The sequence below is a fragment of the Apis laboriosa genome, unplaced genomic scaffold (genome assembly GCF_014066325.1).
Source record: "Apis laboriosa isolate Shangri-la unplaced genomic scaffold, ASM1406632v1 scaffold26_cov146, whole genome shotgun sequence".
Lineage (NCBI taxonomy): Eukaryota > Metazoa > Arthropoda > Insecta > Hymenoptera > Apidae > Apis > Apis laboriosa.
In genome coordinates this window covers 2,808,403-2,825,120 of record NW_025222592.1, presented here as the reverse complement: position 1 = coordinate 2,825,120, position 16,718 = coordinate 2,808,403, and the positions used below count along the sequence as shown (strand labels likewise).

Sequence of the window (16,718 nt, the reverse complement as noted above, 5' to 3'; positions counted from 1 at the left end):
TATATATATATATATATGTACGCGTGATTTATGCACACAATAGTTTTGACTTCTATGTATAAGTTTTATTCAATTATGTTTAAATAGTATCATAATATAAATTAATTATTGAATGGCCTAAGGCCTTTATTATTATGAATCGAAACACCAATAAAATGATATAGTATATAGCATATGTAAAAAAAAAAAATACGAAAATATGCAATATTTTATAAAGAAATATATTTATAAGAATTCTCAATAATTATGTACACACACATACATACACGCGCGCGCGCGCGCACACACTCCACTCACACTTTTTTTATTTAGAAAAGATAAATATCAAAAATCTTTCATTTAAAATTTTGTAGGGAACTGCAGGTTAAAAATGTATTTAAATAAATGTGAATCTTATAATAATGTAGATTTTACAATACTAGTAACATTTTTACCCTATAACATTTATCAATTATATGGTGCAACCATAACCACAAATCGTTTCATATATTAAATATTAAATATATCTCTCGCTAAATCGTAGATTAAGAAATACTTCCTCTTAAGAAAAATATGTTGAGAAACAGAGTATATTTAAATTTAAAAAATTGTTCAGTTATTCAATATTGATCTATTAATATTTATTTTTATTATTATTCCTATAAAACTAATAAATGAAAGTTACATTTGTAAAAAATATAATTTACTATCTTATAATGAAAACTTTTTATACAGTTTAATTATTAATTTTAATATCATTCTATTATTCTTCATAGTTGTAAACAATGGTTATATTTCTCTACTGCATTTTGTTTAAAACAAGAATATTTTAAATGGATATAAAAAATGATATTTATACAATATACAACCCATGTAAGAAATTGTACTTTCATTTGACTATAATTCATTGTTACAAATTCTTATTTAATTATTATTATTGTTTAGTTATATTATTATTTTCAAGTAATAATAATTATAACTCTAATCATTTTCTATTAATGTACAATAGAACTTAAAGGATCTGCTCTTATAGCTGATAGATCTAAACGTGCATCCATCTCGTCATCCAATTCTCCTACAATTGCTCTAAAAAAAAAGATATTATTAAAATCGTTCATATTTTTTATTACCATTTTATTCATTCACAATTTTTGCAATTTAATTAAAAAAAGAAGGAATTATATATTGTAAAAAATGTAAATTAATAATTATATATAAATTAATAATTACATATTTTTTTATTCAATAATTGTGTTGTCTGTTATAATATCAGAATAAAAGTAAAATATCATCTTGTTTCATCTTATTAAATAAAAATAAATCTAAAATAAAATAATACTAATAACAAAGAATTATTTAACACATTAAATATCACTAATGATATACATATAAAAAGATAGGCTGTGCATTTAATATTTCAAATATATTAGAATGAATTAAGTTAAATTACTTACACATTATCACCTCTAATAATATGTAAACCTAATACTACTTGTTCTACTCCTTGTGTTGTACTATATACACGTTCATGAGATTCATCTAATATTATGTTAATAGTCTGATCAAAACCTTTCAATGTTCCCTGAAAATATAATCTATTTAAATATTACATATAATTTTAATGTAAAATTAATATAAAAATATATTATAAATTAATAATAAAAAATTAAACTACATATATATTTAATATATATATATATATATAAAATATACAAAAAAATATTTGTATAACAATGTTATATAAATGAAATAACAATTTAATTATTTATAAAATTTTTTTATCAATAACAATATAAGCATACAAATTTATAATAATATTTATAAAATAATGTAATATATTCACTTACAATAAAGTTTCTACCATCAGAAGTAATAATAGAAACAGTATCTATGAATTGTTAAGAATTGTCAAAAAATATAATAAAAATAAAAATAATAAAAACAAAATAAAGGATACGATTTACATAACTTTCTAAACCTGACGCCATAATTTTTTATTTTATAGTTATTGATTACACATTAAAATAATTTTTAAGTGAAAATATTATGCGGATTTATATACTTAATGTTTGTTGTGAAAGTAAAAGCGTATCAATTAATTCACCATTCTACAAATGCATATATTATTCGATTATGTTTTAAATTAGAATTACATTAAGAATTATTTATTTTGAATTTAGTGTCAGATGTTCGGTTACACGATCAATATATTAAATGAAAATGCAACAGATTATTAAAATAATTATTGTTAAGATTTAAAATGATTGGTAGCATAATTCTATAATAAAGTAGCATAAATACAATTTTTTTTTATTTTACGAAATTATTATAACTTTAAATATAATAAATTAAAATATATTTAATATATTAGTTAATATATATTAAATATATAATAAAAAACTTAAAATATACAAATATAACATAGTTTAGTTAAATTTTGATAGATTTAGGAATTCATGAATATCATAGAAATGTTATTAAATAGAATCATTATAAATATGTATTTCGGTTTTATTATCATTATTATTTATTTGTTAAAATTTTATTATTTTTATTGTTAAAATTTTATTTTATATTATTTTGGATTATTTTAAAAATTCTATCATTTACTATGATGGCGCGCTAAACAGTTATTTTTTGCGTAGTAAAGTTTATTTTATGTTTGTATTCAACATTATGGACATTCAAATAACAAATACACGAAGAAAGATATTAAATCATGTAGTTTGTAGTATTTTAGTGGAATGTGGTTACGATACTTGTGAAAAACAGGCATTAGAAGTTCTCACAGAAATGTTACAATCTTGTAAGGATATTAATTTCAAAATATTTCTAACCTTTTAATATTCAAAATTTTATTATTTTATTTAATATAATATATTTTTTTAAATATTATAATTTATTTTTTAATTTTCTTTTAGATAAATTTTGATTTATAAATTTATAAAAAATTTATAAAAAATATATTAATAATATATTTTATATATATAATTACGTAAAACAATAATATAAATATTTAAAAAAATGAATAATTAAATTATTTTTATTTGTCATTTGAAAAATAATATAATTTATTAATTTTATTTAACAAATTTGTAATACAAGCAGAAATTATTTATAGTTATCGTTGAAGTTGGAGAATCAGCAAGAAATTATTGTGAACTTTCTGGTAGAACAGAACCACTCATTGCAGATGTTATAGTAGCATTAATAAATATGGGTATAAAATTAGATAATTTAGAAAGTTATGGAAAGAGAGCTAATAGAACAGTTTTACCACCACTTCAACAACAAACTCAATCAAAGCAATTAAATATTTTGCAAGCTGGAGTAAAACAAAGCCATCCATCTCATATACCAAGTTATTTACCACCTTTTCCTGATCCGCATGCATATATTAGAACTCCGGTAAAGTAAGAAATTAAAATAGATATAATTTTTTAAAAACTTATAATTTATATAATTATCAATATTTTAATTAAAACAATATTTATCACAGTTTTGAACTATAGTTTTAACTTATTTAATTATTTATAAATAGACACATAAGCAACCAGTAACGGAATATGAAGCAATAAGAGAAAAAGCAGCAACGCAAAAACGTGATATTGAAAGAGCTTTAACTAGATTTATTGCAAAAACTGGAGAAACACATAGTCTGTTTTTAACAGAAGATAATAGTATGTTTCCATGTAAGTAGAAATCTTATCAAAATCTGATTCATGTAAACTAATAAATTTATATGTAAATATACTTTTAAGAATTAAATCTTATTTTCAGTAATATCATGTAAACCACAATTTCCTAGTTATCTTTCTGCATTACTTCCACAAGATCAAGTATTTGAGATTGATCAAGATTTTCAATTTGAACCAAGTCCAATTAAAAAGAAAAAAGAACAAGAAACAGAAGAATCAGAAGAAGGTTTGATTATTATTTAAAAAAATTGAATTATCTTAAATAAATATCAAGAAATTTATTTTTTTGTGAATAATTTTATAATATTTTATATTTTTTATAGGTATAAAAGGACAAAATGAAGATGTTGAACAAAATGGAGAAATTACAACACAACAAGATGTTATAGATAATCCTTATTTAAGACCAGGAAAAATACCAAAGAATAAAATGCCAGGAGTTACAGCTCCTGGATTACATTTAATGAAAAGGGATTCTCTTGAATGATTATAACAATTGTAATTTTTTGTTAATTTTATTATTTTTTAGATTAATATTGTGTATATAATGTTTTAATGATATAAAATGTATTACACTAATTTTTGTATTCGTATTATATAATAAAAATTAATCTTTATTATAAATAATTTCATATAAAATTATTTTATATTACCAAAATTAATGTTACATATTATAAATATTCGATATAAATTAGATAATATTAATTATATAAATATTTACTGTATCTAATATCTAATCTAAAATTTTGTTTAAATATATATTAAATTCATTTCACATGTAAATATGTTTGGTTTTATTTGATCTAGTTTTTAAATTGATTGCTTATTTTTGTATTATGTTTTAATATATCAATTATATGTCATTTATATTGCACATATATAGCACCAGTTTAAAAAAAAATAAAAATATGAAAACAATTAGATAAGATTAAATTCTCTAAAAAAAATAAGTAGATAACTTACAAAAATAGACTTCCTCATTATATTGTATGTAAGATTTTTTACACATACAGTAATGCATGCTTAATTAACATAATTTTAGCACGCTTAGCTAATATCGAATTATTCCCATTTCTGAAACTATTTACACTTTCAAGAATCTTCTAACAAGAATCTATCATATTTTGTTCTTCTATTTCATTCTTACTCATTCTTGATTTAAATAACGAACTCGGATTTCCATATATAACTGAAACATTGCAAATTCGATACAGCGTCAGTTAAGCGTGCATCACTGTATATTACAGCAAATAACAGTATTAAAATTATATTCGCATTTCACTTGCAAAAATACATTATATTATCTTAGTTAATAATTTTAATATCTATAGATAAAAATTTTATTCTTATTAATTGTGCTGATTTTAGATTGATGTGTGTGCGAGCATCATACGCGTACAAAATATATTTACTACTAAATACATAAAAATATATAGCACATTGGTAATTTATATAAGGCATAAGCTCTATCATCTCTATTTTACTTTCTTACTTACTTGCTGAAAACTATATAAGAGAGATAGGCTTTGAAAACTGTTATAATTAAGCATCCCTAAAATATTTCATCTGAAAATATCTTTTGATATACTTTATACTTTTTAACGATTGAGACATATCTCTTGAAGAATTCATTTCTAATATCACTAGCACATTTACTATAAATTTTAGCACTTATATATAAAAATTATTAATACATTATAATCATTGTTAACTATAATGAATCTTTTAAGAAATATTCAAATATTTGAAATGAATATCATTAAAATCAAAAAAATTTTTTAAATATATGTATTTTTTTGTATAATTAAAAAATATATAATAATTATTTCTGAAAACTCATTTTTTAAATTATTAATAAACTAATTTTATAAATTTTTATTTTTTTTATGAATTCCATATTTAATTAAATTAATTTAAAAAAAATATTGAATATTTCTTGATAAAAAGATTTTAAATCAATCAAATTTAATGTTAATAAGTCTTACCTAACTTTTATAATTCACTTTCATTATATTGCAATTGCTTGCTTAATATTGATACCAAGGTTGTCGTCGCACCCACCGTAATTTCATACCAGATGCGGTACGTATTTTTATACTAGCACATTCTGCTGCACGAACAGTTTCTTTTACACTTTGCATAAGATTTTGAGCATTTCCAACTAACATATCTGTTGCTTCCTGATCTTCTTCCGTGCCTATATTTTTTGAAAATATTTTAAATAAAAATTATATAAAAAATTATATAATTAAATAAACTTAAAATATCTAATGTAAAACAAAATTGAAAAAAATTTTTAACATGTTTCATAGATTCAGCAAAATATATATTATATAATTGTTTCAATAAATTTAAATTTAAAAACGAATAGAAAAGCTACATTGAAAAAAATTAAAAGAGTTTTATTTTATTATATATTTTTAATTATAATATTATAATGAACATTATATATTATTAAAAAAAGAAAATCCAAATATATTTCATGAAAGTTTTATCTTCGATTGAAGCCATGAGAAAATAAAATTCAGATATACTGATATATTATGCTATGAAACAAGTTAAAAATAAAGATATTTATTTCTATTTTTCAATTCTGTAAAATATACTATATTATGATTAATATACATAATATTCAAATAAAAATAATTGTTAGACAACCATTATAAATAATTTCAATTTAATAAAAATTTAATTTTTAACATATAAATATTGCGTGCCATAAAAGAAAACTTTTATTCGCAAATAAAATAAAAAATGTAAATAAAAATGAATGAATTTATCATTTATAAGAAAGTTACGTGCAGAAACTAATTTAGAATACTTTTAGAATACTATATTCTATATTTAATACTAATGTTTTTCAATACATAAAAAAACATTGTGTGTATATATATATATATAATACTGTATATTACAATTTAAAATATTTTAAAAACAATGAAATGTGTAGAGAAAAAGAATCATGCAAAAAGAATAAAACATGTATATAAAACTTAAAATAAGATATAAATATTAATATTGAAAAGAATGATAAAAATGAATAATATAAGTTAATGAAGATTCAAGATAATAAAATTAAAAATTTTAGTCTAATTTTTTAAAAATAAATTATATATGTATATGCATATAATATAAATATATTGGGTATATATAATATTGTTTCTTATACACACAACGTTAATTTTAACATATTTATTTTCAACTATATTTTCTATACTAATTTATATTTATTTTATTAACTTACTGCAGCCAATCAATTCGTCTATGTCATGATGAGCACAGGCACATTAAATCATTTGTTTCATCAATAAATCAAAAGTTAAAAAATTGAATAAAATAATTTCATGATTTATAAAAAAAGAAAATTTCATTTATAAAAATAAACTAAAATATTAATAATAATTTTTTTTATTTATTTTATTAAATATTCCAAAATTTACCTAATAAAATAATTATTATTCATATATTATACTTTTTTATTAATCCATTGTGAGAAAACCTAAAATATGCATGCACTGCAAGTGCAAGACTGTATAATATCTACAAATAAATAAAAGAAACGCTAAAGAAAATGGCAAAAACATCAAGTATAATTTGTCAATATTTTTACCATAAAGCATCAATTCTTCCCAGGTAGGGAGCGTTTCTATATATAAAAAATATTATTAATAACTATTTTCATTAATCAATCAATAATTTTTTATAATATAAAATTTCTTCATTTCTATTTTATTTATTTGATAATTGGCAATCTATGTGAAAATTATTTGAAAATATAAATATTTCAAAAAATATGGGTAATACAGGAAAATATTTCGTATAAAAATTATAAAATATCAAAGGAAACATTTACTTGACCTAATAATGATTTTATATAATATATATAATATCATTAATATCATATAATATCATATAATATAATATAATATAATATAATATATATTTAAAATATGTATATTGTTATTAAAATATATATATAAAAAAAATATATAATAATATATATATATTTATATAATATTTATAATTTTTATTTAAATATTTATAATATTTATAATTTATATAATATATATAATAATAAATATAAATAAATTTAAACACTAATGTCAAAGATAAGTTAGGTTTCAAAATTAATATCTCAAAATTAATAAAATATATGTAATATATGTAACATATATGTAATAATGTATGTAACAAATATATGTAACATATATGTAAGTAGTATTTTGAAAACATTTAAATATCTGTTATAAGAATATATAATAAAAAATATAAAAAATATTGGTTTCCATTTAAAAATTATTTTATTTAAACATGAATTTTCATAGAACTTTTAAAAATTATCATTGAATAAATATGAATAATAATATTGAATAATGTCAATATTATATGACATTTTTTTATTCTATAATTTTTATCAGAAACATTTTTCTATATAATAACTGGACTTTTATTCACACACAATATATACAAAATAGAACATGTAATTAGAAATATTTCAATTATTCCATAAATAATAATTTTAGTGAAAAATATAAATATAAATATAAATTTATTGAAATTGATTGTATAGAAGATATATGAAGATCAAGTTTTTTTTAAATAGAATCATATTTTTTATTAGTCGATTTCGTTAATAATTTTTCATAAAAGAATATTAAACTATTCAAAGAATTTGAATTTGAATTTTATAAAATTTATTATAATTATACAAATTATATAAAAAACAAGAAAAACATGAACAGAAGAATATTGTTTTGCAATTTTCTTGTCTTTTTTATATTTTGCAAAATTTTAAAAAAATCAATTAATTATTTTTTTTTATACAAACAGATTATTTTTATAATGGAAAATTATTTTTTTAATGGAAAATTAGCAGAATCAACTAAATATATAATATTTATATTCCTAAATATACAATATGGTATTTATAATTATAATCTATATATAATATAGATGCATATGTAAGATAATATATGTATATATAAATAATAAATCGATTAATGTAATAAAAAATGTTATCATTTAAAAAAATAAATTTAACCTTCATATATCTTTTATATTCAAATAAAAGAAATCATTAAATTATTAATATTAAATATTTTTAAAAATTTTTTTAAAAATTTCATTAAATAATCAAAATAAATAATTTTAATTATTTTGTTCCATTTTGTACATAATATTAAATAATATTTGTACATAATATATAATATTATATACAGGATATTAATATGTTGACACTTTTGGAGAATTGATTCTAGAGACAAAAGCAAATACAAAAGTTAATGTAAAAATCATTGATTAAGACTCATTTATTAATTAATTTATTTATTATAAATTATAAATAATTTAAGTTCGTGTTAGATAAAGCGAGAACATATATAATATATAGAATATAATAATGATATAACAGAATAATCTCACTCTATTTCTGTTCACTTTGTCTAATGCAAACTTCAATTGTTTATAACAAATAAGCTTTAATTAACATTTTTATACATCAACTTTTGAGTTTATTTTAATCTCTGGAATCTTCTAAAAATATTCTACGAATACATCAATATTCTATGCATTAAATTAAATAATATATACTGTACCTTGTGCACCCAACATTGTAGCTTTCACTGTTGATAATATTTTTAATTGCGTTCCTATAGTAGGTATTCGTTCACAAACTTGAAGAAGATTCTATAAAATAAATATAAATATAAAAGATATAAATTTTAATTACATAATATTATATAAATTATAATAAATAAATTATATACATACTGTACGAATACGTTTATCCGTGCATTCTCTAGCTAACTCCTTAGCTAGACGAGTAACTTCTTGAGAAGCTTCTGCAATAGCCTTAGCACATGCAATCAAATCTCTTTTATTACCTCCTTCTCCTCTAACTAAGCCTGATAATCTGCCCATTAAAATAGCCATTTTTTTCGCAGCAGCGATAATTTCATTATCCTTACTCGACCATTGTCTTACTTCTTGATGCAAACCATGAGCAGCCATCTGTTTTCATCATCAATTTGATGAAAAAATATTATATAATATTATACATATTAATCTTAGAAAATAAACAATTAAAAAATAAAATTAATACCATTATAGGTTGATTAGGTTGCGGTGCATGCATAAACATTTCATCTTCATCATCCGTTTCTGGTGGTGGAGGTCGTGGAGGCGGAATATCTCCACCAGGCAAAGGAGGACGTGGTGGGACAACCTCTGAATAAATTAAAATTGTCCATAAAATTATTATAAAAATATTATATTTTTTGCCAAATATGAATTTATTATCAATGATAAAAACACTGAACACAATAAAAATCAACATTCATAGAAACAATGCATATTTCATAATTACCATCATCATTATCATAATCATAATAGTAGCCTATTGTTCCATGTAGCATTAAAAATACCAATATACATTAATAGTTTTAAGTTATGTATCAATACAATAATTATTATAATAAAACATGCATTAAAATATGATAAAAACAAACATAATAATTATGCAATGTATTAAGAAACAAAAATAAAAAATATTCGTATTAATTATAATGTTCTGAAAAAACAATGAATAGAATTATTAAAATAAAAATAAAAATCATAAATTTATATATTATTATAATGATATCAGTACAAGTGGGTAAATGAAAAATAAATAAAAATTGCTAATTGAAAATAATTTAAAAAACGATATTATTTAAAATAATTTTTCGAATGTTTAATATGTATTTATAATATTTAATGAAAATAAATGCAATGCATTATTTTTTTTAATAAAAGTATTCATACATTTCTTTTATAATTTCATTAAATTTTTTTGATAATTATATATATTTTATCATCTTTTTTTATTTTCTATTATAAAATATATCTTTCTTTATTTTCTATTATAAAAAATTATAATAAAAAAAAAGAATATATATTCAATTTCATTATATACATGCTTTTTTTTCATGATTAAACAAAGTTTTAAGTATTGAACACTTGCAATTCCAATTCCCAAAAATACCAATTTCAAATTACCTCCGTCGTGAACTGATTTTTCTAACTCGATGTCAGAAGCCAGTTCTTGATATAGGAGATCAGGGTTATCTCCTGATAAAAAAAATAATTACTTTCATGTCTTAATACCAACAAACAATTTTATTTCGAAAATTTATATATTCATTTTCATTTTTGAGCAATTTATTAATAAATATTTTTCAACAAGAGAAAAGAATAATTATATAATAATTATTTAAAATTTATTTAAACTTATTTTGATTGTTTTCTTTTCAAATAATAGTAAATACCTTCACGTGCCCACTTTGGTAATGGACTGATAGAGCGATGTTGGGATTTATTTGTGTTTAGACTAGGGCTGATGACACATAAATTGCTTGGCGATGGTTGATTTCTTAAAGGTTCACCAACTAGCATTTAAAGAAATGTTCACAAATATTTATATATAAATTTTTTATTAAAATTTAAAAATAAAACGAGAAATTATATTGAATTATATTGAGATATCCTTATCCTATTTTTAGATAAATATTGTTTTATTAAATATTAAATTTAAAATTTAAAATGAATTTAGCATTGCATACGTTTTCAGATTATTAATATTATTCATTTTTACATATATAATGAAGTTTATTATTAAATATTTAATTAATAAAATATGGTAATTGATCATGCATAAATTATTTTCATATAAATATATAGTACCTTTATCTATGAAGTAATTATATTGACGGCTTGGCAAATGTTTGTCTGTAAGAAATATGTTAAGAATTTTTATATTGGAAAAAAAAATTTTTATATGAAAAAAGAAATATTTGAACTTTGCCTAAAAAAATATACATATATTAAATGAATTTTATGCATTTCAATATGAATAATTAATAGTTATTGCAAAGCTATAAATTAATATATATAAATTAAATAAACAAACATAAAATAAAGATTATAAATAATGCATGAGTAAATGTCCTATAAAAATAAAATGATCAAAAAATATATATTAAATTAGTTACCTATATTCAGAATAAGTTAATTTTAATAAGGTATATATTTTTACAAAATAAACAAATTATATATAAAAATATTTTATTCTTACCATCATTAAGATGTAATTGCGATACTTCTGGCGGAGATATTACATCTGGTTGAAGTATGATAGCCTTACGAACTTGTCCAACATTAGATAAAAGCTATAAATAAATAAATAAATTAAACAAAATAGTAATAATTAGTAATAATAAAAAAATATTTATCTAATCTAATCTAAAAGTATGTTAATTTATATTTTATAATACTTACTGTACGATTACTTTCTCTCCAATGAGAAACTGCATTATTATCATTAATATTAATTGCAACTAATTTTGCATTTTGAACCATTGGAGCAACACCTAAACAAAAGTTTTAGAAAATTTAAAATAATTTAATTAAACGATTTGTAAATATTATTGTAAATCATATTATTGTAAATAATATGATTGAATGTCATTTACTATTTTGGAGAATATCTGTAGCCTGGTTTACTCTTTGAATGAATGCAGTATCTTCACTATTGTCACTTTCTTGTTTCGCTACAAGTATTACTCTGTTAGCTAATCTAGCAATAGCAGCCGTATTGTCAACCATTTTTTGTGGATGACTTTTTGCAATAGCTTCTTCGCATAGGAACGAATGCTTTTGCATTTGTTCTTCTGAAGTTCTAATGAAATCTCCACTATCAGTTGCTTCATCACATAGTGCCCGAACTCTTTGCATTGTATCTGCATATTGCTGTCGCAAATTTTCAAAATGTTCATCAGCTGCTTTACTATCAGGATAAGTCATTCGAATACGCCCAGCATTAATTAATTGTGGTGTTAAAGATTCAACTTGTGAAGCACTTGTAGTTAATGCTTCTGCCAATTTTTTATTGCCTCCACTTCCTAAAATTTAAATATATATTATATAAATAAAACAATAATAAATTTAATATAAATATAAATATAATAGTTTATAGTGAATAAAAAAATATAATAAATAAATGTAATATAATAAATAAATGTAATATAATATATATGATATAATATAAATATGTATTTACATACCACCAGCAGCTACCATTTTAGCTGTTTTTGTTGCTCTATTGGAAAATGTTTGAAGAGCATGAGTCTTATCATTAAAATTTTGATCTCGACCTAAAGAACCTTCTGGGGTCAATACAGCATCTGTAAATTGTTTCAGAGGCGTCGTTATATCAATGAAATCTTCAACTACTCTAGACACAACAGCTTGCTGTATTCTATTCTTCAGTTCATATAGCTTATGTGACAATTGACGAGCGATTTCTTGAGCACGAGGAGTATTTCCTTGACCATGAGCACATAAATCACCAAGTTGATGAGAGAGATTATCTACTTCATCACAGAGTTGTAAAATTTCTGCTTTATGTATTCCTGGTAAACCCTCAGCAACCTAATTTAAAGTATAAATAAATTAATAAATATGACAAAAATTAAAAGTTTATATGTAAAGAATATAATGATGATATAATTAAATTATTATTATTTTAATAAATATTCTAATTATATATGTAACTTACGCTTGCTACATGTTGTTGATTCTTTCCATTTGCAGCATTTAAATTATTAAAATTAAATGATAAAATTAAATGATAAATCTTTGAATTTATAATTATAACTATATCATTAATCGAAGAAAAAAAATATTATTGTATTTAATATATATATATGTACCTTTTTTCCTTCATGTATAATTAATGCTATTGCCCTTTGACCAAGTCCTTTATCATCATGTTGAGGATTAAGAAGCCATTTATTTGCTTGTTCTAAACGACCTGCAACTGTATGAGCAGTTTGTGTGGTTCCAGATTTATCAGCAGCAATTATGGCAGAAGCAATAGAGCTACGAAGTTCATTTGTTTTTTCTTTTATACTACGTGCTAAGGCTTCTGCTTGTGGTGTAGTTCCTTTAAGAATAAATATATATATTATGAAAAATTAAAAAAAAATATATTTATGAAATATATTTTACATTTATATACATGTGCATTATACAAACCCTTCTCATTTTGTCTTAATTCACAAAGAGCATTGGTCATAGTGACAATTTGTGAAGTTAATTTTTGTAATGATTCTGCTTGTGATGGCGGAAGATATCTTTCTGCTAATCGCTGTGCTTGTTCAACTATTTGACGAAGACTCTTTTCTCCTAATCCACCACGCAATGCAAGTCCATCATCTAACCAATCATAAGCAGCTCTTATTCTAGACTCTATAGCACTTTGTGCTTTTTTTAACACCTTAAAAGAAAATAGAAAAATATAAAACAATAATTAAATTTTATACTTCAAGAATATAAATTATATTTTAATACTTACTGTTAATTGGTCAGCATCCCATTCTTCTTCATCATATGTTGTAAGTTGTAATACCCTGATAATTTCATTTAATTCATCTGACATTCTACCTGATAAATAGTTACGATTTTCAGCTGCTTCTTCTGCTCCTTTACCGCCTTGAGAGATAATATGAATGAATATTTTCATGGAGCAGATGAGAATTGGTGCAAGTGTTTTTACCTTTATATATTTCATAACACTTATTAAGATATTAATAAACACTATTATAATATGTTGATATTAAGTTGATATTCTTGTAATTACCTGTTCTAAGCAACGTACTAAAATTTCTCTATGCACTTGATGTGTTAACTCTTTTTCTCGAGCACTTACTTCTTTTGATACTTTACTGAGGCAAGGACTTAAATTTTTAAGAAAATGAACTAAATCTTCCATTGTTTCAATAACTTCGGTTACTGCCAAGTAATCTAATACTCTTTTACATTCTCTGATAATTTTACGTACTTCACTTTCATCAAAACATAGTAATAAGGAACTAGTTCCTTGAAGAATGCCACGTGAACCTTCTATAAGTTTTTTTCTAATAAAAAGAGAAAAATTTAATTTTTTTAACTTATGATAACATTATTTATCATTATTTAACATGTTAACATTATAACATATACAATAGTATTATAACATAAATTTTATTTTATTTTTTGTACCTAGCTGGTCCAGAATAAGGATCTTGTTTTAACATAGCTGATGCTTCTTCTAAAAGACGTGAAGCTCCTTCAACACGTTGTAATGCAGCAGGCATATCTTGTTTAAGCAAGGCATCATCAGAAGAATTAATTGTTTCTTTTCCTACCTATATAATATTTATTGTTATTATTAATATTAATAACAATATAAAGTAAAATGAATAATTTTAATAAAATAAATTTAGTTTTACAAAATAATTTACCTTAACAAGATTTGCTACTGCCATACTAACAGCTTGTACAGGTTTTCCTAAATCAGGCATTGCATTTCCATCTTCAGCTTCTTCATGTAAAATAACAAGTCTCGAAACCTATATTATAAAAAATATAAATAATAATAAATTTTTTATACATATAATTATTTATAACATATAATTTTTATAACATAAAAATATAAAAAATTTATTTATATTATTAATTTTTATAATTATTATATTTTATAATTTACATATTTCATTATTATTTTGTTTAATATTTTTTATAATAGATAAATTATTAACAAAAAATATATATATAGATATAAAAAAAAATTTCTAAATTATATAGAACTATTTAATATATAAAATAAATATTTTTATATATAGTATATATTTATTATATTTTATATATAGTATAATTATGAATATATTTCAGACATACAAGTATTTCAATTTTAACATAAAAATATTACATATTAATATTAATATTATATATTATCATTTCTAAAATAAAATATAATTTTTTTCTATATAATTTTTCAAAGTATATTAATATCTATATAATTTTATTTGTTTATTTCACATTAACATTATTATTATTAGAACATATTCAAACATATTTAATTTATGAAACATTAATAATTTCATATATAATGTGTAGGATATTTTAATGATTGGTAGAATTCTGTATGTCCATTTTTGGAAATACTGAATAATCTCAGATGACATAGTTTCTTATAATGTTATGTGCTGGGATTGAATTTCATAATTTAGCTTTTAAAACTAAAGATAAATTTAGTATTCCTGTCCTATATTTGTAGAATGATGTCATAGTTCTATATAAAGAAAGACAAGTCATCATCTTTGACAAAACTTTGTAATGAAAAATATCATAATAAATACTTATTATTATTATTATTATTACTTATATAATATTCATATATAATATTCATAATAATAATAATAAGTATTTGAAGCTATTAAGCTAAAATTATAAACTTTCTTATATAAACTTATATTAAGAGATATGTTAAATGATTTAATCTGATAAATTTTAAATGTATAAAAACATATTTTTCAAAACAATATAACAAATATTTATGATATATTTTATATATATATTTATATAATTAAATTATTTCTTAAATATCAAATTATCTCCTTTCTAGAATATCTGTTCTTTCTCTTTTATTCTCCTCTTTCACAAATGAGAAAATCGATGACATTTTTAGAAATATAATAAAATTAATGATTTTTTATAAATCTAAGAATTAAAGGATAGAAAAATAAGTATAATTACCTGCTGTGCGACAGGTTCGAGAATACTTTCTATAGTTTTTGTATGAAATACCGGCATTTTAATAATTTTACTTTAAAAAATGTAAAAATACTAATTATTAGAAAATATTCACACAAAAAAACTTTTTTGAAATTTTGACAAAAAAATTATATGCAAAAATATTAACAATATATTAAAAAATCGAAAAACTTTTCTAACGAAGCAATGTGAAACAACTCATTTAATGTACTATAATGAGAAAATACGTAATTGATGGATCACATCAACGATTGTACTATTCGAGAAAATGATATCGATATAAACATAGAAATCTAGGGAAATAGGATGACTATGATATTTGTAAGTTACTATATTATATAGTAACTTTTTATATTTTAAAGTTGTATATATCTTAAAAATTATAAATTATTGTACATTGTATGATAGTTG

General features: G+C 20.6%; 3 protein-coding genes across 7 annotated transcripts; 1 reads left to right on the top strand and 2 right to left on the bottom strand.

Annotated features, from left to right (window-relative positions):
* Window positions 1-286: 286 nt before the first annotated feature.
* Window positions 287-2,165, bottom strand: LOC122713854 (U6 snRNA-associated Sm-like protein LSm8). Its single transcript, XM_043934659.1, has 4 exons — window positions 1,937-2,165; window positions 1,827-1,867; window positions 1,434-1,561; window positions 287-1,065 (listed from the first exon to the last, which is right to left on the bottom strand). Exons 1-4 carry the CDS (start codon window positions 1,965-1,967, stop codon window positions 975-977), a joined length of 291 nt encoding a protein of 96 aa, XP_043790594.1. The 5' UTR covers window positions 1,968-2,165; the 3' UTR covers window positions 287-974.
* A 323-nt stretch (window positions 2,166-2,488) lies between these two features.
* On the top strand, window positions 2,489-4,238 carry LOC122713858 (transcription initiation factor TFIID subunit 8-like). The gene is made up of 5 exons (XM_043934665.1): window positions 2,489-2,785; window positions 3,101-3,387; window positions 3,521-3,671; window positions 3,760-3,903; window positions 4,001-4,238. Exons 1-5 carry the CDS (start codon window positions 2,638-2,640, stop codon window positions 4,162-4,164), a joined length of 894 nt encoding a protein of 297 aa, XP_043790600.1. The 5' UTR covers window positions 2,489-2,637; the 3' UTR covers window positions 4,165-4,238.
* Window positions 4,239-4,481: 243 nt separating this feature from the next.
* LOC122714000 (vinculin) lies at window positions 4,482-16,524 on the bottom strand. Of its 5 annotated transcripts, none has more exons than XM_043934947.1 (19): window positions 16,290-16,524; window positions 14,996-15,103; window positions 14,754-14,899; window positions 14,353-14,629; window positions 14,068-14,268; window positions 13,749-13,989; window positions 13,424-13,656; window positions 12,776-13,142; window positions 12,185-12,613; window positions 11,991-12,082; window positions 11,788-11,881; window positions 11,397-11,441; window positions 10,982-11,101; window positions 10,713-10,784; window positions 9,778-9,902; window positions 9,447-9,686; window positions 9,272-9,362; window positions 5,663-5,874; window positions 4,482-4,866 (listed from the first exon to the last, which is right to left on the bottom strand). In XM_043934947.1, the coding sequence occupies exons 1-18, from the start codon at window positions 16,344-16,346 to the stop codon at window positions 5,705-5,707; spliced, it is 3,108 nt and encodes a 1,035-aa protein (XP_043790882.1). In that variant the 5' UTR covers window positions 16,347-16,524; the 3' UTR covers window positions 4,482-4,866; window positions 5,663-5,704. The 5 variants fall into 5 exon arrangements, with proteins under 5 accessions (XP_043790882.1, XP_043790883.1, XP_043790884.1 ...); XM_043934948.1 differs by lacking the exon at window positions 10,713-10,784 and adding an exon at window positions 10,042-10,071; XM_043934949.1 differs by lacking the exon at window positions 10,713-10,784.
* Between the last annotated feature and the right edge of the window lie 194 nt (window positions 16,525-16,718).